The sequence below is a fragment of the Lytechinus variegatus genome, chromosome 1, assembly GCF_018143015.1.
Source record: "Lytechinus variegatus isolate NC3 chromosome 1, Lvar_3.0, whole genome shotgun sequence".
Classification (NCBI taxonomy): Eukaryota; Metazoa; Echinodermata; class Echinoidea; order Temnopleuroida; family Toxopneustidae; genus Lytechinus; species Lytechinus variegatus.
Genome location: NC_054740.1, coordinates 83,634,071 through 83,661,000, shown reverse-complemented (window position 1 = coordinate 83,661,000; position 26,930 = coordinate 83,634,071). Strand labels below are relative to the sequence as shown.

The window sequence follows — 26,930 nt, the reverse complement described above, 5'->3', positions numbered from 1 at the left end:
AAGTAAAATGGGAGGAACAATTTAAAAAAAGTTTCATCAAAATCGGTTATGAAATAAGCAAGTTATGGGGGGTTGAAAACTCTTGTTGTACTTTATGGGCATCCTCAAATTAGCAAACGTGCTTCAAAATGGCTGATTTTGTGGACAACTCTCCATTTGTTTTGTACACAAATTTTCAGATTTTCCTCATTATCTTTCAAATTGCATCTTGCCTCCTTCTGAGCACAATATATGTCATGGGAAAATATAATCCACACCATATGTCAAGGTCAGGAGGAGATAATGTGAAATATATAAAATAAAGGGGAAAATCAGTATGTGAACAAAAAAATGGAGAGTTGCTGTCCACAAAAATCAGCCATTTTGAAGCATGTTTACCAATTTGAGGATCCCCACAGATAGTACAATATTACTTTTTAATTGTTCATAACTCGCTTATTTCATAACCGATTTTGATGAAACTTTTAGTAAATCGTTCCTCTCATTTGACTCTTTCCAATAAGATTGCTTCTCTTCTTGGTTTCCTTTAATTTTGCTGAACGCGCGCGCGATTCGCACGTACGCTGGGCGAACGTACGTACGTACGTACGTGCGGGCGCGCGAGCCAAATATGATCGCACATTTTGTTTTGGCATTGCCAATATCTTTTGTGTTACATTCTGTTAGAGGACTATCTATGACACTTTTCTCCCTGTCTGGTTAACTATTTATCGCCTGATGTGTAAGCCTGAGGAAGTGAGTTTGTTTTTATTTATTTTCTAAACGTAGAGGTATGAATTTGTGTTTTTTTGTAGAAAATAAATAAATCCGTTGGGGTTGCCATGCCATGCTTCGACACGGTCAGTCTTGTTCGCGCTGGTTTGCTTGGAATTTGTGTGACTGTGAGGTTTCGATTTTGAATGAATTTCTGTGTGTGCATTGTGTGACCGGTTTGTACCGGCGTTTTATACATGTAGACCATCCATGGGCATGCAGCTATTAAGCTGCAATCCTGCATGAGAAGGGGGCCGCCAAATTCCCTGCCCTATTCGGGGGTAATTCTAAATTGTGAAAAAAAAAAATGTCGACTCTCTACATCATGGGCCAAATCGTTGTTTGTGCATGCCAACGTCGTATGGCCTTAAGAAGTTAAGACAAGTTACGCGTATGAAAGGAATGATGTTGAGTCGAACAACAGAATATTTTTGTGATTGTTTGTTCAGTGTTTGTTGGGGATGAAGCTATGATGGCGACCAGTCATGTTTGACAGTACCGCCAAATCGTTAAGATTAATTAATTAAGGTCAAGGTGAGATAAGAGAAATAAGCAAGGGCTTTGTGGGGGGGGGGGGGTTAAGAGGACCCAGTGGGGATAAGTACAGTTTCATCATGTTACTGTTACAATTCATAACAGTCTGTGCCCAGATGTCAGGAAAACTGCCACTCGTTAGACCTTCATCCATACAATTACAATCATGGTAGGCCTAAGTGCATAATTTCTCTTTTCACAATTCATTTGGAGAAATATTTAGACCAGGCATAAATCACGCTAGTCCCATGAGTGTGGTCAAATACACGGTAAGCTCCCTGGTTTACCTTTCAATATGCGGACATGAGTGTAAACTAATTTAGATACGATCGAGTGATGGAGAGGCTCGAGCGTAGTTACGATGTGTTGATTGTCATGATTGTTGCAAAGTGAGATCGTGTTTTTTCACTTGATATTCGTATTTTATTGAGGATTTGGAATTCATTTCTGTTGCTATTTTGTGCATTTTGAGAAGAAACATGTTTTCCATGATTTTCTGTTTGAAAAGCTACTTTCTTTTTCAAATGGCCGATTGCGTGAATTCCGTCCATTTTTTTGCAATCGTGGAAAATCACTGTCCCTAATTATGTAAAATTGGGAGTTGGGAGAAATTAATGTCCAAACTCAGATTTCCAAACTTTTTTTAAGGGGTTTACCAAGGTGTAGAAAAACTGAAAAATTCTTGAGGTTACATGTTTCAAACATGAAATTTTTTTTTTCATTGTGGGGGGGCATGCCTATTGTGTAAAATCTACAAGCTGCCCTGTTTCTCAAGGCTGTTGACGTAAAGGGAGAGAATGGCGTGGGAACAAGGAGGTCAACCCAAGTTCTACTTGACACAAACAGGAAATTATTTATCAAATGTCTGAACAATGATGTTCATGTTTACTTCTTGTTAATTATCAATGACTTTAAGGCCTATTCTTTCGTGGTATTACAGTTTGCTTTTTTTTTATCATCTCACCCAGTTTTGAAATGTTCCCCTTAATCCTCTGCATGGATTGGAAAGTGAAAGAAAAATCTACTGGTTCATTTAGTGTGCGTGTGAAGGTACATTTACTTTTTGCTTACCAAATTTGCTTACCATTTTTAGTCATAAGGATAAGAGAGAAGCTCCCAAATGATTTTAAGTTCAATTCAATTCAAAATGGTTTATTAAAAATACTTTCTTTGTGGCAAAGAATTGCAAAAGTTTACATTTCAAACAAAATCATCAATAACAAGGTAAAATAACTTATAGTACTACGAACAAATTTAAATATTTAGATTGGAGAAGGGTAATAATAACATATAATGTTATGCAGGGCCCGTTGGTAGAGCAGTTTCCTAACTGAAGTGGCTACCCTGGGTAAATAAAACATTATTATTTATTATTTATATGTAGCAAAGTACACCTGTATATCATAAATAGATTTAATCGATACTCAATACAAATAGGAAATATATGAAATACATGTAAATATACCTAATGTGTTACAAGGATCATTTTAGATTTTCTTGTTTGTAAGAAAAATGTCAATAGGTTGGTTCAAACCGCCTCGATCACAAGAATCCCTGTTAAATTACGAGAACTTTTTTTGGCTAAAAAATACCCATCAATTATTCCTGCATTCACACCGCCCCGAAACGTACCCTTCGGGATAAGTTCCCGAAGTTACGAGCATGCGCAGTATGGTCTGATAAGCAGGCAAGGCGCGAGATTCAAATTCACTAGCCCAGCAGCCACCCACGCCGCCGCGCCCAACGACACTCTGGGCTAAAAGTTCCCGTAATTAGCTTTCACATCGCCAAAATACCTGCGACCTTGGAAAAATCCCTGCGAAAGTTCTCGTAATTTCGCCAAGTACCTACTATTTAGCGGGTATTTTCTTTCGGGGAAATTACGCGTAGTTTGCTTTCACATTACCAAAATACCTGGTATTTTCTGATCGGGGTAAATACCCCGATCAGAGAATACCTGGAACTGACGAACTTCGAGGCGGTCTGAAACCACCTAATCTCAATGACTTGTACCTGTTGTTTTGTTAGAGCACCTGACCATACTATTACAGCATATTCAACAACTGTATACAACTATAAGGTCCTGAAATGACAAACTACGACATTTCAAAGTGCGTGCTTGACCATATATTCAACATGTGTAGACCATTTCAAATCTGACTGGATATAGACGCCAAGTACAATGTAATTTCAAAGTATTGCTACGATGCAGAGACACATCCTGTAGTGAGAGCACCGTCGGGTATGGTACATTTCTACAAAAACTTGTGTCCATTGTGGAACACTTGTAAATTCAAACGCATTCCAAGTCCTGTCCAGTCCTACAGAACGTAGGGACAGTGATTTTTGGCGATTGCGGAAAACGGACGGAATTCACGGAAAGGAACTTTTGAAACGGAAAGTGGCATTCCAAACGGAAAATCACGGAAAACATATTTTTCCTCAAAATACACATAACAGCAACAGAAATTACTCCAAAATCTCAACAAAATGTGAATATTAAATGGCCACAAAACCCCAGAAAACACAATCTCACTTCACTACAGTTATGACAATTCACACATCGTGACTGCACTCGATATCATCACATTAGATCTAACCTGCGCCGGTACCCGGCCGTAGTGTTCCTGGATCCAGGAACACTACCCAGCTGGCCGGGCGGGCGCAGGGTTGGGCTTCACATGCACACATCCTTCGAACAACAAGGTCGTGTGTTGCTGCCCTCTACGTGCGAACTTCAAAGTCTATGGGGAAACAGAATTTCCATTTTCTGACATTTTGAAACGGAATTTGAGATTTTCTGAAACAGAAAAGGCAATTTTTGAAACGGAAAATCACTGTCCCTAAGTACATAAAATCTGCTACACAGAAGACTGTGTACATGTACATGTAGTAGTAGTAGCTGTTAAAAAAAGTGGAACAAATTGCAATCTGATACCAGCAAAAAAAGTCTTTGACTGAATAAATTATTAATGCAAATATATAATGATTTTCTCTTGTAATTTGACTTCAGAATTAAAGGGGTGGGGGAATTTCCACTGAATTTGGGCTTGATAAAAGCAGAAAACTATTCATAATAGAAGATTGTCATAAATTATCTATTTTATATGTTGAGAAGAATAATAGAAAAATAGACACTGGACAGATGGCATCTTATTTATTGCCAAGGCTTTGTGTCTGCAGAAATTTTCAAACAGATATTCCATCAGTTCATTTCAAGTCTCACATTTTCAAGCACCCGAAGCTTTTTACAACCATTTAGATTAATGTATCCCTAAATCCTTGTATACTACATGAACATGTATATATTGAGCTTGGACTTGTAAGTATTTTAGGATCTTGTGTGGGTGGAAATGGAATAGCTGTCTCATGTTCATTGTCAGGAGACAATGTCTGTCTTCACATTTGATCACTTTATAATCCATCAGGGAATAACAACTGAATTTTATAATCATAGCGGGATACAAATTGCAAATACACATAATTTTTTCTCCACTTGATATTTTAGTTTATCATTCTTGAACATCCAGTACATATTGGACAAATGTATGCTGTTAAATGATGTTTACATGAACAGTACATGTACAAATTGTAAACAAAATCGCTTAATCACTTTTCACATCTACATGTACCTGTATTCTTCAATTAGAATTGTAATTTGATTTTAAAAAATTGTTTTGAAAACATATGAACTTCACAAAACCTTGTTAGTGTTCTTCTGGCATCTACATGTATTGTATATAGTTCAGTAATTGCAATCTAGGGTGAAATTACCCTGATGAATGGTGAATACATTCCAGGCTCACCATTTCTGATGAACTGAATTACTGACAGTTTGGTGGGTTAAAATAAATCAAGTTATCAATTTAGTGCCAACGGTGTACCTTTACATTATAACTGTACATGTACATACATGTAGGTGGATTTGTATACTATGGGGATGTGGGTAGTGAAATATCAGTTTTCTATGAAACAAGTAAAACAGGTGGAGGGAGCCAGGGAGGGGGTTCTCACACTGGAAAAGTACAATTTTTTTTAATAAACTGGCACTAGTGACAGTGACAATCAAAATGGGCGTTGGAAAATTTGAGGGAACTACATGTACATTTAAATTAAATGTTCAGGACGTGGGCGGCGCAAACAAAATTTGAGTTCTAACATGCAATATTAGGTTTATTTGTTGGCATACATTTACCTGTAAACATATCTTGGAAGAAATGCAGTGTACATGTACTGTACACGTAAGGCTAGTACCTGTACATGCACGTACAGTAATTATGTAGGCATAAGCTCTTGTACATGTACTGTACATGTCTTGAGTGTGAAAAACTTGAATTAGTAAATACTTTGGAGTTTGAACTTTAAGAGTTTAAGTCATGTACTGTACATGTATGCAGTGCCGTGTATCAATGTACATTTATTTGTGCGCTTTGTTGAACCGCAGCATGACACACAATTCACTGAAGGATTGTACTCAAAGGGTCGGAGGACAAAGATTGACCCGCTTTTGATGGGGGAGAAGTGTTCATGGAGGTTTAGTTTTTTTTAGCCAGTGATTTTATTGTCAGAATTGGCTTTCCAGTGACAAACTTCCTCATATACTATGTAATTGAAATTCATTTGTATTTCCTCTTATACACTGCATTGTTCATGTTCCAGTTGTAGGCCTACAGTGTTCATGTATGTACATGTACAGATACGTTTTCCCTTTTAATGTGTTTGCATTGCTTCATGTTTCGATGGGATTCACATAGAGGTTGACCCTTAGAAATATTCAAATCCTTTTTATGTACATGTATTTTTTTTCATTGAAATCTGAACAATCTTATTCTTGCCTTTCGTCATTTCACCTACATTGTAAAGTACATGAGCTTTCTTGTAATGACGGCAATTTTCTACATGTACTTGTATGACATGAAGTCCAGCTCATTTGTCTTTAAATGTTGTGAAACAATTCATATTGACCACAGTGCTGTAAACTAATCTTTATTCTATGTTAGTATCCATATATTATTTTCTAGATCAAAATATTACCAATGGTAATTTACAATACTTTAAACAAGAAGTAATCAGATTGAGGCTTACATGTACATGTACAGTGTACATATTTGTATAGCTTTTCAATAGTGAATTGCAGGCTTGGTTCAGAAAAATTACAGTTGAAAACATTGGACAAGTGGCAGCAAAGTTACCGTTATCTTAACTGTGAAGGGTCCTTTACGTCATTTTTATTACATGTACGTGATGCATGTACACTTTATAATTTATATACATGTAGGCCTACTTGGTTGTCATGACAATACATTCATGACGGCATTACTTATATTGGGTAACACTTTTCGAGGTTGGAGTAAAATTGAGCAGCAGAGCAACGGCATGCAAATTGGTGTGAGAAAAAAAATTAAGTCCAATTTCATAGAAAATTTGAATTTTGAAATGTGCAGTGCTCTTTGTACACTACTGTACACTGTATTGTAAAACATTTTGCAGCAGGGGAATGTTGTTTAGAAATTACATACATTGTACATGTACTTGTCTGTAGATGTAATGAGTCAACCATCATCCCTGAGTGTTTTAACAGATGATCATTGTATGAGTAATGCTTTTTTGGAAAATGGAGATTGCACCATACAAGAATCATGATGCTTCATCTTGTACAGGTTTATGTATGCCTGCAGCACTGATGTTGCAAGATGATATTGCACAATGTGTTGGCAAGATGGATGAACTCAGAATAGATATATGGAGCCCCATGGTGTCATAAATAGTATACATGTACTTCTTGGCTTCAGAATTTTCTTGATATATTAATGGGTAGGCCTCCATGGACAGTATTTCTTCAAAAATTCTTTGTCAACTGCAGTGTGTACCTATATTATGAATTGTATTGGGGTGTGTGGATTTCCACTGAAAACTTACATGGTAAGTACATGTAGGCCTTACACATTGTGTGAAGATACAATACTTTATTGTTCAGTCCATAGATTGACAAGGAGTTTTTGGCCACACTGTCTTGTCATGTATACTTTGCAGGCCACTGTTACAAATTACAAATGTTCGTGTACAAGTACTATAGTATAGACACGATACTGAACATGTATTGTACTTTGCTGAATGTTTATGAAAATGTGTGACGGTACATATAAATTGTAATCATGTTTACCGATACATATTGATTTGATGACCTTTCTATACAGGTGGTCACTAGCAGGTTTGATTACATTTCCAATCATGATGAATATGAAAAAAAGGTGCATGTACAGTAGGTCTACAATTGATTATAACATACATCCAGACTGTTTATACTGTGTGCTTGAACACCAGGGACCTGTTTCATAAAGGGTGTGTTCAATGTTGGTTTCCAAATTTACACGGCAACATGAATCATGATAGAAAATGTGATTACAAAACACAGATAGGAATTATAATGAGAAGAAAAGGGTGTGATCAATGTCCGCAATTCCCGGTCATAAAAGTAAACATCTTTCAATCAAGATTTGGAAGAAAATTTAAACGTTGAAAAAGATGCGTTTGTAAACGCAATCAGCTCAGATTTACGACCTTGAGCATCGCGATTGTGACATTAAACACAATTGCATTTTGAAACATCTTTAAATTTTCTCTCACAGTGGAAGCCTACACAAGCAGGTGCCAGAACTGACCTTTCTTGTGATAGGTGAAACTGAGCACGAGAGCTGCGCTATCGAAAGTGGGAAAGACGATCATCATATAAATGTAAACGGCTTTATATTTTCGACACTAAATGGTGCACTGCTGATCGTGTTTGTGTTCGTGTTTTGGAATTGAGTTTTCAACTGTGATTCATATTGCTCTTAAAATTTGAAAATCGACGTTGAACACACCCAAATAGTTACAATGGTTGAAACTTTTCCATAATGGCAACTGCCCGGCCGTGTTAATTGCTCAGCAGCCAATCAAAATCAAGCTAACCATGGTAGTTGCCTTAATGGCAAAGTTTGAACAGTTGAAACTCTTTATGATTTGGGCCCCTGGAGTCTGAGGTGTCTATAGAATACGTCCAGCATCAATAACATTGGGATTCTCAAATAATTGCAATTCAAAATAGACTTGTTCTTTGACGAACATGTATATGTAGTATGTAAGCCTGCGCATTTAAATTATGATGTGCGACATCATGATGATCTGTAGATACATTGTTTTCTATCGTTGCATAATTTTAATTATCGTTCATGTAGCCCAGGTTTTTATTGTTTGTCTTTCAACATGCGTACTGCTGGGAACTACATGTACATGTATTGTGTTCTAGAGCTACATGTACATGTATGCTAGGATGTTGTTTGGCATTTTGCAAATGGCACCACACTACATGTATCGCTGCCCAGTAGGCCTACCTCTCCTCACATTTCTTCTTTGGCTTTTAATATTAAGCCTTTGCTTGATCTCTGTTGTTCAAACTGAGTAACGTTGGGTATAATATCTAATACCCTTTTCATAAACCTATCCTCCAATTAGCCGCCTAAGAGTAATGCGGATAATTCAATAAAAATTGCGTTCACAAACTCCGAAAATAAGCCGCATTATTTTTACGAGCGCTCGTCCTGAAAAAGGCGGATAATCGTCAAGACAACTGGACACGCCCCCTCCGATGCGGTTGTGTTGGAAAAGGGTGACCTTGTGACCGCACCATGGCAATTATCCGCATTATTTGGAAATGCGTTCATAAACTCAAAATCTTGTCCCGATGCTGCTATTATGCGGATAATAGCAGCATCAAAATAATGCGGATTACTCTTGTCCTCCTCCAATTTTATGACCAAATTATGCTGCTATTAGCCGCATAATTGGGTTTATGAAAGGGGTATGATTCAGCTATTCCAATGTTGAAGTGTTCTTGCAGGGAATAGTTAGCAGAGCATGCCCTGTGTTGTGAAGGTTTTGTTGTGGTTTAGGTCAAATGTCCACCATCAACTCTAATTCAGCCTTTGTAGCTGAGAGCTCATGCCATGCATTCTCTCAATGCTATAACTTTGTGTTGGTGAAGGTCATAGAACTTGGGTTTTACATACAGTCCGACCTCTCTTTTATGCGGCCTCCCCTTATCCGGATCTCTCTATTATCCTGACGCACACTTGCCGAGATTTTTTTTTTCCAATTCAGTCTAGTACGTGAGTAAATGAGATTGCAATCTAAACTCAATCCTATACCCAAACTCCCTTTGATTACATATATTTTCCAATAGATAGTCTACCTAAAACAGCATTATTTTTTCTTAAAACATCTCACCCAAATCACCAAAAGAACTTAGGCATGATCATTTTCCAGGAAATTGGGGCACAGTGCAAACATTTCATCACGTTCTCTTTTTGTTTCCCGGGAAAAACAACGCATGTCTTGCTAGCTAACGCTAGGCCTCAATACGTACAGCGCCATCTATCATGTTTACGCCTACAGTCAGTATAACAATGGCTGACATTGCGAAGCAGCGATAGCCGCCGCAATGATCTAATTGTAAAACTTAGTTTCGAGTCATTCATTCTTTCTTTTGAGGTATGCTCGATTTATATCTCAATTATTTGAGCAGGTTGATTATCCAACAGTTTTTGCCACCAATCGATTTTATTTCCGTAAAAATACCGCCTATAATTTGCACTGACACTGCAGTGAATACTGTCTGCGTGTGCACTAAATAGATTACGTGCAAGCTCTACTACCGCGCGGAGGCAGCTGCGTGTATTTAATATTGGGTCTCCCAGATCATCTGGATAAATCCCTTGTACATTGCAGTGGCGTACCGTAAAGCGTACCGTGGGTCACAGCATTGGGGGGCACCAGAAAAAAATTTGAGTCACTCATACCCCTTTCATAAACCCAATTACTATGAATTAGGCGGCTGATAGCAGCATAATTTGGTCGTAAAATTGGAGGAGGACAAGAGTTATCCGCATTACTCTGATGCTGCTATTATCCGCATAATAGTGGCATCGGGATAAGATTTTGAGTTTATGAACGCATTTCCAAATAATGCGGATAATTGCCATGGTGCGGTCACAAGGTCACCCTTTTCCAACACAACCGCATCGGAGGGGGCGTGTCCAGTTGTCATGGCGATTATCCGCCTTTTTCAGGACGGGCGCTCGTAAAAATAATGCGGCTTATTTTCGGAGTTTATGAACGCAATTTTTATTGAATTATCCGCATTACTCTTAGGCGGCTAATTGGAGGATAGGTTTATGAAAAGGGTATGCGTGCTTGCACGCATACGCTTCGCACGGCCAGTTGCCAGGTATACTGACCTATAGAGACATTTTAAGGACAATGCCATTAAAGGACAAGTCCACCCCAACAAAAACTTGACTTGAATAAAAAGAGAAAAATTCAAGAAGCATAACACTGAAAATTTCATCAAAATTGGATGTAAAATAAGAAAGTTACGGCATTTTAAAGTTTCGCTTATTTTCAACAAAATAGTTATATGAACGAGCCAGTTACATCCAAATGAGAGAGTTGATGACATCACTCACTCACTATTTCTTTTGTATTTTATTATATGAAATATGACATTTTCATTTTCTCGCCATTGTCATGTGAAATGAAGTTTCATTCCTCCCTGAACACGTAGAATTCCATTATTTTAACATTTTGTGCTTCAGGCAATGAGGTCCTAATCATCAAAAAAAAAAAAGAAAAAGAAATGGTGAGTGAGTGACGTCATCGACTCTCTCATTTGGATGTAACTGGCTCGTTCATATAACTATTTTGTTGAAAATAAGCGAAACTTTGAAATGTCATAACTTTCTTATTTTACATCCGATTTTGATGAAATTTTCAGCATTGTGCTTCGTGAACTTAAAATTTTTGATATTCAGACCTAAAAAGGGACATTATGATATATCTTTTGTAATCATGATACGTACCTGTCTCGCTAAATAATGGGGGCGCGAAGCGCGAGCGAAATTTTTGTAAATATTGACCCCCCAAACAGGAAGATTTAAGGACTATATTTTAGGAATCCATTAAGAGTATACACATCTCACCATAGTCATCTAATGGGAGTGCCAATAAGCGCTTGCTGATTTTGTTAGAATTACATCTATAAAAATGCACATACGTACCCATCTCACTAATCAAATCTTGCGAGCGCGAAGCGCGAGCTGAAAATTTAGGAAATTCAGACCTGAAGAGGGGCATTTTAAGGCGTGTTTGTAGGAATTCACGAAGACCATACATAGTTCACTAACCAAATGATGTGAGCGCGAAGCATGAGCTCAAAATTTTTGATAGCTTATTCAGATTAGAAATAGGGACATTTTAAGGGACTGATTCTAGGAATTCATGGAGATCAGACATATTTCACCAATCCGCTACTGCGAACGTAATCACGGACAGGAAATGTTTAAATTAAGACCTTGAAATGGGGCAATCACTTTAAAGGGGAAGTTCACCCTGACAAAAAGTTTATTGTAAAAATAGCAGAAAAAATAATAAAAAATATTGCCGAAGGTTTGAGAAAAATTCATCAAATAATTATAAAGTTATTAGAATTTCAATTATTTGATTTGTGACGTCATATGCGAGCAGTATTCCTACATAGCGAATGGTAAAAAATCAATGAAATGTCATTTTCTCAGAAAATTGAAAATGGTTTTCACTGGAACTTTTGTATATCAATAGACAAATCATTTCACACCAAATCATGAAAAGAAAACAAAATTAAGTCATCAGGAACCATACAAAATTTGAAATTCATACATTTTATATTACATGACACATTTCTCCCTTCTTTTTCTCCTTTTCCCCGTTTTTGTCTCACCTGCATAGCAGAGTGATACTATAGGCACCGCTTTTCCGACGGCGGCGGCGGCGTCAACATCAAATCTTAACCTGAGGTTAAGTTTTTGAAATGACATCATAACTTAAAAAGTGTATGGACCTAGTTCATGAAACTTGGCCATAAGATTAATCAAGTATTACTGAACGTCGTATTAGAGTTTCATGTCACATGACCAAGGTCAAAGGTCATTTAGGGTCAATGAACTTAGACCATGTTGGGGGAATCAACATCAAAATCTTAACCTGAGGTTAAGTTTTTGAAATGTCATCATAACTTAGGAAATATATGGACCTAGGTCATTAAATTTGGACATAAGGTTGATCAAGTATCACCAAACATCCTGCATGAGTTTCACGTTTCGTGAATAAGGTCAAAGGTCATTTGGGGTCAATGAACTTTGGCCGATTCGGGGGTATCTATTGAATTACAATCAAAACTTTAAAAGTTTTTGGATCTGATTCATGAAACTTGGACATAATAGTAATCAAGTATCACTCAACATCCTGTGGAAGTTTCAGGTCACATGATCAAGGTGAAGGTCATTTAGGGTCAATAAACTTTGGCCGAATTGGGGGTATTTGTTGAATTACCATCATAACTTTGAAAGTATGTTGGTCTAGTTCATAAAACTTGGACATAAGAGTAATCAAGTATCACTGAATATCCTGTGCAAGTTTCAGGTCACATGATCAAGGTCTAAGGTCATGTGAGGTCAATGAATTTTGGCAACATTGGGGGTATTTGTTGAAAGTGTATTGGTCTAGTTCATAAAACGTGGAAATAGAGTAATACCATGGTCACATTTGCTCTACGGCGGCCGTACGGCGAGTCGAAAACAGCCGTTTTATTCATTTTTATTCAAACCACCTATATTTAGCTGGTACAAAAATGTTAAAACGGCTGTTTTTGACTTGCTGTACGGCCGATGTAGAACAATAACCAAGTATCACTGAACATCTTGTGCGAGTTATAGTAGCTTTCAAAGTCAGCACTGCTGCTATGTTGAATCGCGTGATGCAGGTGAGACGGCCAGAGGCATTCCACTTGTATTTTTTTTGTCAGCCGATTGGGGGGGCATGTGCCCCCCATGCCCCCCCCCCCCGTAGTTATGCCACTGGTACATTGTATTGTACATAACTTAAGTTGGATATTACCCCATTTACATGCAATATGTTCATTAGTGTTAACTGATCTGGTATCTGGAAGAAATTATATCAGTGTCAGTCCCCTCCCCCACGGTTCGGGACTGTTCAAGGATTAGTATGTTGTGATCGTATCCTGGCAAATATGAATTCTAAAATACCTCATCAAAAAAAGATTTGTGAAATTTTATTTTCATTCATTTCGCCCAATATACATGTAACAGTCCAATTAGATCAAATGGTATATGGAATACGTACATGTAAATAGCTATTGGACTAGTGTACTGGTTATAAGAAGAATTGGTGAGTGGAGGAAATGGCAGACCATGTGAATAGTGGATAAATTGATGGTAGACAGATATTTTGTGTCAGAACATTTCTTGTTCCTTGCAAGTTGCATGAACCCATTGAAAAGGTTACCAGGGACTGGAATTAAACCACAATGGACTTCCTGATCATTTTTGTTGGCATTTTATCACATGGTCATGTACTGTACATGTACATGTACATGTAGCTGAACAGTGAAGTACCAATGTACATGTACATGTACATGTGTGCAGGCATGAGGCAAACACAATACTGAGCCACAATAAAAATGAAATGACATGAAACAAAATTTGTCTACAGTCTATTCACACATGCAGTTAACCATCAGAAATAACAACTTTTAAATTCAATTCTTGTGCTTCCATAAAAGTGTATAAATGTACATTGTACACGTACATGTATGTACTGTAATGGAACCCTGACTTCTTTGAAGGTGAACAGAACAATGTAAGTTTTACATTGTTTTTAGATAACACATGCATGTAAAATGTGCATGTACGCATGTCTTAATAATTCTGATCTGAAACGGTTGTATACCCTCTTCCCTGCATGACATATTCTCAATAGGTGGTTTCAGACCGCCTCGAAGTTCGTCAGTTCCAGGTATTCTCTGATCGGGAAATTTACCCCGATCAGAAAATACCAGGTATTTTGGTAATGTGAAAGCAAACTACGCGTAATTTCCCTGAAAGAAAATACCCGCTAAATAGTAGGTACTTGGCGAAATTACGAGAACTTTCGCGGGGATTTTTCCAAGGTCGCAGGTATTTTGGCAATGTGAAAGCAAATTACGGGAACTTTTAGCCCAGCGTGTCGTTGGGCGCGGCGGCGTGGGTGGCTGCTGGGCTAGTGATTTTGAATCTCGCGCCTTGCCTTCTTATCAGACCATACTGCGCATGCTCGTACCGGTAACTTCGGGAACTTATCCCGAAGAATGTGTTTCGGGGCGGTGTGAATGCAGGAATAATTAACGGGTATTTTCTAGCCTTAAAAAGTTCTCGTAGTTTAACAGGGATTCTTGTGATCGAGGCGGTTTGAATCCACCTAATGAGGCTCAAACAAATGCACATTATCCATCTCAAAGCAAACGCAGTTGTGCTCTACTCATCACAGCAGCTCAAGAAAGGGTAATTGACTTGTCATTTTGGTTGTGAGGCTTCCCCCCTCTTGTTTGATTTTACAGTATGTACATTTACTTGAAAGCTTTGAACTGTATTGCCAAATTGACCTGATTTCTGTCACTGATCTCTGCCATGCCACACAATAATAGAGAGGAGCACTTGGACAGTTTGCTGTATTCACAGTTTCACTTTTCCACACATCTGCTATTGTTTGGTCAAGGTTTCAGCTGATTCTTCAGCGTGTAGTCATTGATCATTGCTAGAAATAGGCTATGCTTCATTTTACTGAAGGACAGCAACTCATTATTTTTTTTTACTATATCTTATGATTTCTGTCGCCTGCCTACATTTACATTTACATGTAATTCTAATTTATTAAATATTTCATTAAAGAGATTTGGAGGTTTACATGTGATACATGTACATGTATGTGCTTTGGATGGGTGGACTTTATACAGTGATTTTATCTGAAGTGGTAATTCCACAAACTGATATTGGAGTGAAATACATTGTACATGTACATGTACATGCAGTGTGCTAAAAGGTGCAATGTTCAGATGCAATTTAAAACAAAAATTATTTTTTGAATTGTAAGTGACATTCATATGATGTAGATGTGAATGTGAAAGCATTGTGGAAAAGATAGAATAGACATGGCTATCAAATACAGATACTATAAAAAACAGAAACAATGCATGAAATAGTATAGTGTAGTATTTATTTTCTGTATTAAAAAATGCAAAACAGATGGATAGCCCATATTTTACTCAACATGACAATACTGTTATTCCTTGGGGTCTACATATAGGCCTATGAAAGAAACATACATCTACATGACAGTACATACATGTACATCATGCTTGTCACAATTCTTCAAGATTGAAATGAGTGCGGGGGTACAGTATTTGAACAAGTCTACATTGTATTGTGTGTAAAGGCCTACAGTACATTTACATGTAGGTCCTTGATGGTGTAGAAGAGCATGTTGATAATGTTCTTGTTTGGGCCAATCTGCCGGTAGGCAATGTGACCTTTTCAATTGTCAGAGGCAAGTCTTATCTGTATGATGTATGATACCATATAACAATTTGCCTAGTGCATGTTCTACAGCACACATATTCACAAAGTCGTCTACCACTCATCCCAAGATGTGTGGGAGTGGAGTGCTAGAGGATAATTCAAGGCATAAGCCTCTTACGTGCATATTCTTGGGGTCATTCAGAATTGGAATATGGCATTGACTGTGTACGAACATGAACAGTATAGAATTTGTTATACATGCATGTACATGCAGGTTTTTCATATCTTCATGTATTTGATACTAAAAAAAACCCTACCAATTATTTGAGCTTTAATACTATTCACTTGAAATTGCCAAATGCCAATCATTCAAGGATACATATGTTATCTCAATGGATGGCCTATAGACTTTTACATGTACATGGTACTGTCTGAAGATCAAAATATGCTGTCATCCAAGTGGCTGTACTTTAAAGGACAAGTCCACCCCAACAAAATCTTGATTTGAATAAAAAGAGAAAAAACCAACAAGCATAACACTGAAAATTTCATCAAAATCAGATGTAAAATAAGAAAGTTATGACATTTCAAAGTTTCGCTTCATTTCACAAAAACAGTTATATGAACGAGCCAGCTACATCCAAATGAGAGAGTCGATGATGTCATTCACTCACTATTTCTTTTGTTTTTTATTGTTTGAAATATGAAATATTTTGATTTTCTCGTCATTGTCATGTGAAATGAAGTTTCATTCCTCCCTGAACGCGTGGAATTCCATTATTTTAACATTTTGTGCTTCAGGCAAGGAGGTCCTAATCGTCAAATTTGTAAAAATTGAAATATTGTATAATTCAAACAATAAAAAACAAAAGAAATAGTGAGTGAGTGACATCATCAACTCTCTCATTTGGATGTAACTGGCTCGTTCATATAACTATTTTGTTGAAAATAAGCGAAACTTTGAAATGTCATAACTTTCTTATTTTACATCCGATTTTGATGAAATCTTCAGCATTGTGCTTGTCTGATTTTTCTCTATTGATTTAAATCAACATTTTTCTGAGGTGGACTTGACCTTTAAGTACAGTAGACATACAGTGTAGGCCTATTTTTTATGATCAAAATTATATGAGTTTGAGTGATGCTGTACAGTCAGGCCTGATATGGTCCCCGAGGGAGGGGGGTGGGGGCATTAAAATGTATTGCTGTACACACGCGTGGCCAAATTATTTCCAAACACCCCTGAAATGGGTTTTGTGGAGGAGCCGTGGTGTAGTGGTTCTTACTCTTGCCTTGTAAACAGAGGGTCGTGTATTCGAATCCCACCGTGGTCTGGCGTCCTTTGGCAAGGCGTTAATCCACACTTGCCACCCTCGACCCAGGTGCTAAATGGGTACCGGTAGGATGTGAAAGTCATTATAGCTTGTCCAGTACTGTGTGCTCCTCACAGGCGACTGACTTGAATACTCCCCAGGGAGTGGCCGTTGTGCACACATTGTGTGCAGGAATCGACTGATCGAATCCAATGACCGGGGTAATAATATATCTGTAAAGCACTTAGACACATCGTTCCGATAAGCGCTATATAAAAGCGGATTATTAGGTGGTCTGTCTTTGACAGATCACCTCTTAATTTCGTCAGAATTTTCTTTATTAGGTGGTCTGTCTATGACAGATCACCTATTGATTTCGTCAGAATTTTCTTTATTTATTTCTTTCTTTATTTCTTTCTTTATTCTTGTCACCTATGTTTGTCGCCAACTTTTCTCGGAATTGGCTAAATCAATTTTGCCGATTTTTTCGTCATATATAGAATCTATCATAGAGACGGCAAAATAAGCTTTTCAAGGTCATATGGTCATGATGACGTCATCTACGCGCCATTTTGTAAAATTCTTCATTTGATCATATCTTCAATATCAATTATCAAAAATTAACAATATTTACATGACATTAACTTCAGGTCAAGTGTCAACTGTCAATGTCATCAAAGGTCATGTAAAGGTCATGACGCGCGCGTCAAAGGTAAAAAAATTCTCTAAATGGCCTATAAAATTTTTTGGGTACGTTTCAGGTCATTTTAAGCATTTCAAAAATTTGCGCTTATTATTATTATTCTCTTTGTGCAAAATAACCCCACCAGAATATGACCTTGGGGAAAAGGCGAGGGGGAAAAAAATACCCTAAAGGCTAAACAGGTTTGGCTAGTCATAAAAAAATGAGGGCTTAGGAAAAGAAACATACAGTACCTTATATATGTTTGACCCTTACATGTAGGCCTACCAGTCTTTGAAACTTAAAAAGGGTCCCCTTTAAATGTGTTTTTGGTCACCTGGTGTGAAGCAATATATTTGACTCCCCCCCCATTATGGTCTTGCCTCACCAGAGGTATATTAGTAAACAACTTGGTTTACAGTACAGTATATTGTAGATATACATCTAAAGGCCTACATATATGTAGGGGAAGGTGGGGTAAGTTGAGCATAGGGGTAAGTTGAGCCACCAGCCCCAGGCCAATAATGAATGAGTCAGACATTGTGGTGGTGTCATGTATTGATGACCCATAGCATAACCCTAACCCCACCACATTGTTTCCAACAAAAAGTAGTTTTTTTAGAGGGAAAAATATGAATTTCAGCCAAAAATGTAAAAAAGAGTGTGAAATAGATAAGTGCTTTATAAACACACACGTCTTTAAATATAATAAAGACATGATAACAACATTATTAGTCCAGGTATGGATCTTCATTCTTGTCATAGTCTTTTATATGATGGATGCATAATAAATGTGTGGATACAAAATTATCGCACTAAGTTCAGACTGGGGTAAGTTGAGCCAAACAGCATGGGGCAAGTTGAGCCATGGTAGTTCCTATGGTAATATCTTAAAAAACAATCAAACCATAAAAATCGATTGAAATGCAGGCTGAAAGGAGCAAATTTACATGACTGCTCTTTTCCTTTTACAGGATGTTAGTATTTATAGAGAATTAGAAAGTGAAAAGTCTTTAAACAAAAAATTGACATGCTGGTTCTTCCCCCATACAATTTGTACATAGTTTTTGTGGCTCAACTTACCCCAGAAGGTGGCTCAAACTTACCCCATATATGGGGCAAGTTGAGCCATTTGACATAGTTTTTTTCAAAGGTCACGATGACTTTCAGTGTGGGGATAGAAAGTTATATATAGGTGGAAAATATTTCAGAAGAATTGAATTTCAAGGCAAGGTACTTATTTCGACAAGATTATTAATCATATCAATTCTAACATGCAAAAAGCAAAAACTGTCACAACTTACCCCGCCTTCCCCTACATATATTTTGAAAGTCATTTTAATTCACATGTACATGCCCATAAAATATACCCTGTACGTAAATGCAGTCATCTACAGTATGATCAGGGAAGTGTTCCCTGGTATGATATACGTTTATGATGTAGGCCTACATGTACTGCAAACGTACTGTATTACATGTACATGTACTGTACATGTAGCTCCATGCCTTGGTGCTTTAATAGTTTAGAATTCTTCAGATCAAGGAACAATCATATAGTGTAATAGTTGTACATGTAGTTTGTACACTAGAATCATGTGTGCCTCACTACACCCTGTGTTCCATATACTGTAGTGTACAGGGGATAAACCACCTTTGTTCTGGATGGAAGGGGGGGGAGGGGGTATTAGATTACTCGCAAGTCATCTGTATAAAGGTCGTACAGAGTTCAAAGAAGGAAAGCAAGTCATAGGCTTACAAGTGGGACAACTGTTGAGAGTCTGCTGTTGATCAAGTTTCCTGAAGCTCCAAGGGTGAAGGAAGGAGATAATGGTTTTTATGTGTTAACAATTAGGAATTTGTAATGTCAAGTAGTGTGTGTTGCATGCATAGTAACTTCAATACCATATCCTGCATTGTAGGCTATTACATGTATGTACACTACAGTAGGCCACTAGTATACTGATGTGGCTTGAGGGCCGAAGACCACCCCCAAATTTTTTTGACAAAAAAAAGTTGAGAAAGAGGAAAGGAAAATGGGGGAATATATTTATTTCTGAAAACATGTACAGTGTGTTAAAATCTGTCAAAAATTATATTTTTGTATTATCAAGAATAGAAATCATAGAATTTTGCTCACTTGCCTCACTCTCGCGTATCTTTTTTACAAAATTACATTTCATGTATGAAACATAACTGGTTCCACACCACAGTTCAGGAGGTGGAGTTGAACATTGCTTGAACTAAATTTCACATGCCTTCAACACTCATTTAGTTTAACACTCTTTTTATCTACAAGGATCTTTAGAAGTGAAAGAGACAGATTAAGTTTAAGAAAAAAGACCTTTTCAAATAATTATACATGTACATTACAAAAATTCAGCATTAGATAAAAAACTTTACATGTACAAATGTACATGTGCGATGAAATTGTCCTCAAAACTAGGGTTGCAGTAATGTACAGTTTGTGGATGACTCATGAAATAACTTCAAAAGTGTGCCAAAGGGAACAAAATTGAAAACGACTGATTTTGTTTGAATTTACTCATATCCTACATGTATGTATATGCATATCCTATGGGATCACTGGTAAGAAATTACAAATTAGTCAAGATTCTTTTGTTCAAGCTTTCACTAATAGTTTTATCCAGAAAGGGAGGGGAAAGCGTGGTTGGCAAAGGAAATTAAAAACTTCTCATTCGTGACCTGTTGTTAGCCCATGGCCGGATGTCGGTTTAGCTAGGGGGCTCTTTTGGCAGTTATCCTCGTCTGCTTTTGTCTTTTGCCAGCATATTCATTCATGACATCATCTGCCAACCCAGTCCTGTGTGTAATGTTGCATTACTCTTTTGCTATTAAATGCAGATAATAGGCCTACATTTTTTTGTAAGGTTTGATAATATTGATAGTCGAGTCATATAATGTGGAGTTTGTATGTAAAGGAACCTTACATATGAAATAACCAAACTGAAGCCATCAAAACGTTCTTAAAAAACGTAACTTATAATTTTTATATCCTCTTTTGATATAGTATAGTTTGAAAGTTATTGTTTTTTTTTAATGTTTAGCATGATTATTTAAGTTAATTCAGGTATTACTAATGTGGCATGATTTAACATCCTCTTCATTTTCTCTTTTTCTTTCATCAGGATTCAGCTATTTTAAACCAAGCATTTATGGCGTCTGTTTTGGACTCTGGAGAATACTGCCAAAGTCAACACAAATAAATTGTTGTCAGCATCAAGAAAGACTTTTTTGTCAAGTACTATCTATCCTTGCCTCTTCGCTCAGAGCGAAATTAAACTCAAAGAGTACTTCATTCACCTGCCAAGCAGACCGAAAGGCTCTTTGCATGAGAGAGCTACTAGTTGGATTGGTTGTTCGTTGGATCTCATCCCCGCAGTCTCTAATTTTTTAGCCCCCGGCATCAGGGGTGTGAACTACACGTGCAATTCCTACGCCTATGTGGTGCGTTCACGTTGCTTCGGCGTGTGCTTGCCGACACTGCCGCGGACAGACCCACGAATGGGGTAAAGTTCAGGTGGACCGGGTGTGCGAGAGCCAACTGCACTGGCAGGTGCCTCCAAGGTGTGTGAGAGTCAGAAGACCTGCACGGTAATCGGCGCAGGACCTCCCTTTCCCCGTGGTAGCCTTAAGTTCTTTTTTTTTGTAAAAAATCCTCATAACCTCGTCTCAGAGTTGTCTCCCATTCTTTCCATCTCATCAATCAACTTCAGTCTGTTACGATTTTATCATTGAATCGGTCACTGCCCCCATCCCCCTCCAACAAAGCATTAACCCGGACAAGTAAAAAAGAACCCATTTTGAGGTATTTCTCAAATCAGACTTGGAGTTGGACTGACAGAGCCAAGGGGAATAAGACCAGCAAGATCTTCCAGAAGAGATTTCTTGTCCACCTTAGGAAGGGCACCTTTTCTTTCTACTGTCGTCCATCCATGAAGAACCAAAACATGAGTTCTATTCGGAGCGTACGTCCTGCTCCTGTGGAGATTGTACACAAGCACATGAGATTCCTCATAATCCATAACCCAGATAAGAATGGCATGGAGCATTTCATCAAGGTAAATCTGAAGTTCTTAACCATTAAAAAAAATAGCAAGATGGTTTTCAAGTGACATTTCTCATAATTATGTTTTTTAGGTTTTCAAACAAACAATTCATGCAATCTTTCAATTAATCATTATTGATGTAATTTTCAACAGCGGAAAAGAAAAAAAGTTTCCAAAATAATATGATTATACAGGGATCTTGTTTGTGAAAAATTAGGAATGTAGACATATAAATGTAGTATGTAATAGACTTTCAAATTTAGATTTAGCGTCTGTGCCTGTAGGCCTTCATGTAAAAAGAGGACAAGCTGAGGGAAATAGTGAAATGACAATTACTGTTATAATTTGTCTGATTATTTGTACATTGTTCATGTGCTTAAGATGTTTGTCAGCTAAGTGCAGCTTATTTTTGTAATCAAATACTGAAGTGTGTACATGATAGATGAAGAGCTGAAAATAGCTGTCTGAGTGCAGCAATTAGTAGCAGTATATCAATTCTAATACAAATGTCCTGAAATGCTTTTAAGTCATATCGACTGAAACAGAGTTTGTTTGTCTAGGTTTTTAACCCATTCTTTCTGCAAGACATAATGTACTATGAGATTTAAAGGGCATTTACTCAAATGTATTTACATGTATACTAAACCATTTTAGTAGTACAGTGAAATTTTATGATTGATCGGTTTTGTTTGTATTTTCATTCAAATTCAGAACTTTCAAAGAAGTTGTATGACATTATAAAGTAACATGGAATACTCAAAATACAAAATCAAAACTTGTGAAGTAGATCTGCAACAGAAGATGATTTGTTGTGGTTTGTTCGAGTTTTGGAGAGGAAGTTTTCATTCATACAGCCATAAAGGGCTCAAATTAAGAACTCAAAGGGACAAGGCCATTTTTTAATAAGTCACAAAACAGCGTAACTAGTAAAATTTGCTTTTCAATGGGACACATGCACTGGATTACCACAGGGCACCAGGCTAGGTGCTTTCATAAACCCAACATGAGATTTCACCCCTTTTCCACTTTCTTTTTTGCAGGAGCTGAAACAGCGTCAGATCAAGGAGGTTGTGAGAGTTTGCGAGCCTACTTATGACGCAGCTGTCCTGAAGCAAGAAGACATTGAGGTCATGGTAAGTACTATAAGACCTGCATGTGTGCAATATAGTCTGCAGGCCCAAACCCTTGGTTGGCAAACGTGCTATAGTGGTCCGCATTTTCAGACTACCAACTGTTAATGGGAATGGTGTACTGTAGCGTGCAAGTTGGCACTTGCAACTTCTCAATGAACCGGCTTGGTTTACATTATCAATTACATGTAGGGTCTGTGCCTGCAGACTAATTGCAATGCATACCTGCCAAATAGAAGGGACAGTCCCTATAATTGTGGGGAAAGGAACAGGCTCTCGCCTACACTTATAAATGTTCTTAGAGATATGTTAAAGGAAATCTGTCTATATGCATACATGTATAATGTTAAAAACCATTAGAAACTTAATATCCTGAAAAAATAACTCTCTTGTTATTGGCAAGTTTGAAAATTGACTACAGAAATTTGTTTACATTAGTGTGCTGTTTGATTATGGAACCAAGAGTTCTGATACACCTTTCCACTTATTGTTAACCTCTTGGTACACGTGTGATATAAGAAGGTTATTTCCTGTTATAGAAAGCAGTATAAAATACATGCACAATGTACACTTCATGCACTCTAGACTAATAAAAGGAAATTATTTGGAACAAGTAAAGGGTATTTACTTTCTCTGGATTGTGTTCTGTATTTATCATCCGCAAACAAATTTAAGCAAATAAAGATATTTTTTATGATAACTTCGTTCTGTGAAACACAGTTAATTATCGTAATAAACCTCTGGCGAGGTTAGTTTAAGATGTTAACTTTTATTACCAAAGAAAAACTGGAGCAATAATTCTGTTTGTAGCAGTAGAAAATTTAGCACTGTTTCACTGCTGACAATTTCTGAAATAGAGAAGTGAGGAAGAAACATAAGGTAAGGTTCAGTTTATGGGGATACTAGAATTGCCATTACACACTATTTTAATTGCTCAGAGGTCTGAATTGGCTTTTTACACTTGGGGAGAGTTTCAACATTTTTTCCCCCGACAAGATGTCAGATCTGGTTGCTTTCTTTGATTGGGTAAGAAGCTGTGTTACTATGGTAACTGTAGGATAAAACGTCCTGCAAGTCCTCTCATGAAACACTCCCCTGACAACTTCAATTTGACCATCTTGCTGTACAGCTGTTTGTACTGTAATTCAAATAACAGTATGTGATTCATCTTAAAGCAGAAAGTAAAACATGATTCTTTCCTCCTATCCCCCTTGCTGTCAACAGGATATGGCCTTTGATGACGGAGGCGTCCCATCGTCCGAGATCATTGATCAGTGGCTGGCCCTCCTGAAGATGCGCTTCAAGGAAACGCCCAAGAGCTGCGTGGCTGTGCACTGCGTGGCTGGGCTAGGCCGAGCTCCTCTCATGGTTGCCTTAGCCCTGATGGAAGCTGGCATGTCATACGAGGATGCTGTAGCGTTTGTACGAGAGTAAGTTGAGGACATTATTGATAAAACAAACAAATCAAGGAAAATCAAGAATTGAACAAATTTGATGTATAAGTAGGGTAAGGCGGGGTAAGTTGTGACACTTTTTGCATTTTGCATGTTAGAATTGATATGACTAGTAATATTGTAGAAATAAGTGCCTTGCCTTTAAATTTGATTCTTGGGAAATATTTTTCACCTATATATAACTTTCTACCCCCACACTGAAAATCGTTGTGACCTTTAAAAAAACTGATGTCAAATGGCTCAACTTGCCCCACCTGTGGGGTAAGTTGTGCCACCGTCTAGGGTAAGTTGAGCCACAAAAACTATGTACAAAATGTATGCGGGAGAACCAGGATGTCAATTTTTCATTTAAAGTCTTTCCACTTGCTAATTCTCTATAAATACTAACATCTTCTAAAAGTAAAGAACTGTAATGTGAATTTGCTCCTCCTCTGCCTGCATATCAATGGCTTTTTATGTTTTTTAATTTTTTTGTTATATATTACCATAAGTGTTACCATGGCTCAACTTGCCCCATGTTGGTTGGCTTAAATTAGCCCTGCCGAACTTTTTGCGATATTTTCACATCCACACATTTCTTATGCATCCATCATGTAAAAGACTATGACAAAAGTGAGAATCCATACCTGGACTAACAATATTGTTCTTATTTTTATAATATATTTAAAGATGTGTGTGGGTAAAAAGCGCTTATCTATTTCACACCCTTTTTTTACTTTTTTGGCCGAAATTTGTATTTTTCCCTCTAAAAATGTACTTTTTGTTTCAAAGTTGAAAACAATGTGGTGGGGTTGAGGGTTATGCAATGGGTCATCAATAAATGACACCACCACAATGTCTGACTCATTCATTATTAGCCTGGGGGTGGTGGCTCAACTTGCCCCTATGCTGAACTTTCCACGCCTTCCCCTATACATAGTCTTACCCAATTAAATGCACAATATCAGGAGCATATAACAGTTCCTTACAATTGCTGTTGATGACAGTTTTGAAGAAATCATTTACCTATGTTCCAAAAAGCAAAGAGTTACAGAAAAGAGGCAGCTGACAGAAAAGAAAAAAATAAAAATCATTATCTGTTTGTTTTGTAGAGTGACATATATTATTAAAACAAGAATGTACAAAGAAATTCATCTTTATGAAATGTAGCAATGTATGATATATTAGACCAAGGAGTATGATATGAGTGCAATCAAATCTTCTTTTATTGAATATTTTAGCACAACTCACTCACATTCCCAAATTGGAATAATTTTTGTTTTCATTCTCATAAATAATCTTTGATACATATGTATCAAACTTTTCTTGTTTGCATTCAGGAAGCGTCGTGGTGCCATCAATGCCAAACAGCTTCACTTCTTGGAGCGCTACAAGCCTCGTCTTCGCTTGAAAGCCAAGAATGGTAGCAAGGGAGAAAGCTGCTGCCTGATGTAAATGGACCCTTCCATCTCCACTTCCTCCTCATTTAGTCCTTCATCCTTCCTTCATTCAACCCTCCAAAGGATAACATGATGTACTAACAATATTTTGTTGACAGACATATATTTTGTAGCAGTAGGTTACCTGATTGACTAGAATTTTTGAACTAGCAATACACACGGCAATGGGTTCTGGAATGGAAACAAATAGTTCATTATTTTTTTTCATGAAAAGCAATGCACCATTATCAATTGATGCAAAACAATTTAAAGACGAGGCATTAATGAAATGCCCGAACACAATGAATTTCTAATTCTGGATTTTCCTACAATGAGATCAAATAGTTTATGATGAATTATTTTGTGACCTCTAAGAGGTGTAATAAAGGGGGTAAACCCCAATCTACCTTTGACAGGAATAATTGATCTATATTAATAATGTTGAGGGAGAGGTATTTGAATTGATTCTTTTGTTTTTCTGTCAAAATAGAAATTGAATGATAATGGTGTGATACTGTCTTGAAAAAAAAAGAGCCCATAATCTTGGCTAATCACACGCACATGGATTGACAAAAATTACTCTGAGCACCACATCAGAAGTATTGAATATAACTGGTATTGAAAATCTAAAGGGATTGTGTTTTAAAATACATCTTACAAATTTTCTCATCTGTGATTATGATTTTTAGTGTTTTTTTGGTTTGTTTTCAACATTACTGACTGATCTGATTTCAATACCTGCAAATATCAGCATTATGAATTCATATTATAAAAGTTTGCCATTGAATATCTGTTGTGATTGATTTTTTTTTCTTGTTTGTATTTTGAAATGATTAAAGTACAGTATGCTTCAAAATGATTAGTCTTGACACAAGGAAGACTCAAACTGAAGTCCCCAGTTTTCAGTCATATGTACAGAAACTGAAAAGCAAAATTTCATGAAATTTCACATACCTACTCATAGTTATGTCATTAAAAAAAATCAGTGTTTTATTCTGGCTTGTGTTATAAACAAAAATACTGCAGGTTTCTTAACGATATTGTCCCATCTACTGTATTAAACAAAAATTATACTGCAATTTTGTTTACAAGAATGGCATCCCTGCAAAAGATATCCATGATGCAGCAAAATCCATGAAAACACAAGCATGCTTAA

The 26,930-nt window shown here is 37.1% G+C and overlaps 1 protein-coding gene across 1 annotated transcript; it reads left to right on the top strand.

Annotated features, from left to right (window-relative positions):
• Window positions 1-615: 615 nt before the first annotated feature.
• LOC121425638 (protein tyrosine phosphatase type IVA 1-like) lies at window positions 616-26,049 on the top strand. Its single transcript, XM_041621770.1, has 5 exons — window positions 616-735; window positions 20,852-21,784; window positions 22,813-22,905; window positions 24,127-24,332; window positions 25,676-26,049. The coding sequence occupies exons 2-5, from the start codon at window positions 21,659-21,661 to the stop codon at window positions 25,788-25,790; spliced, it is 540 nt and encodes a 179-aa protein (XP_041477704.1). The 5' UTR covers window positions 616-735; window positions 20,852-21,658; the 3' UTR covers window positions 25,791-26,049.
• The last annotated feature ends 881 nt before the right edge of the window (window positions 26,050-26,930 follow it).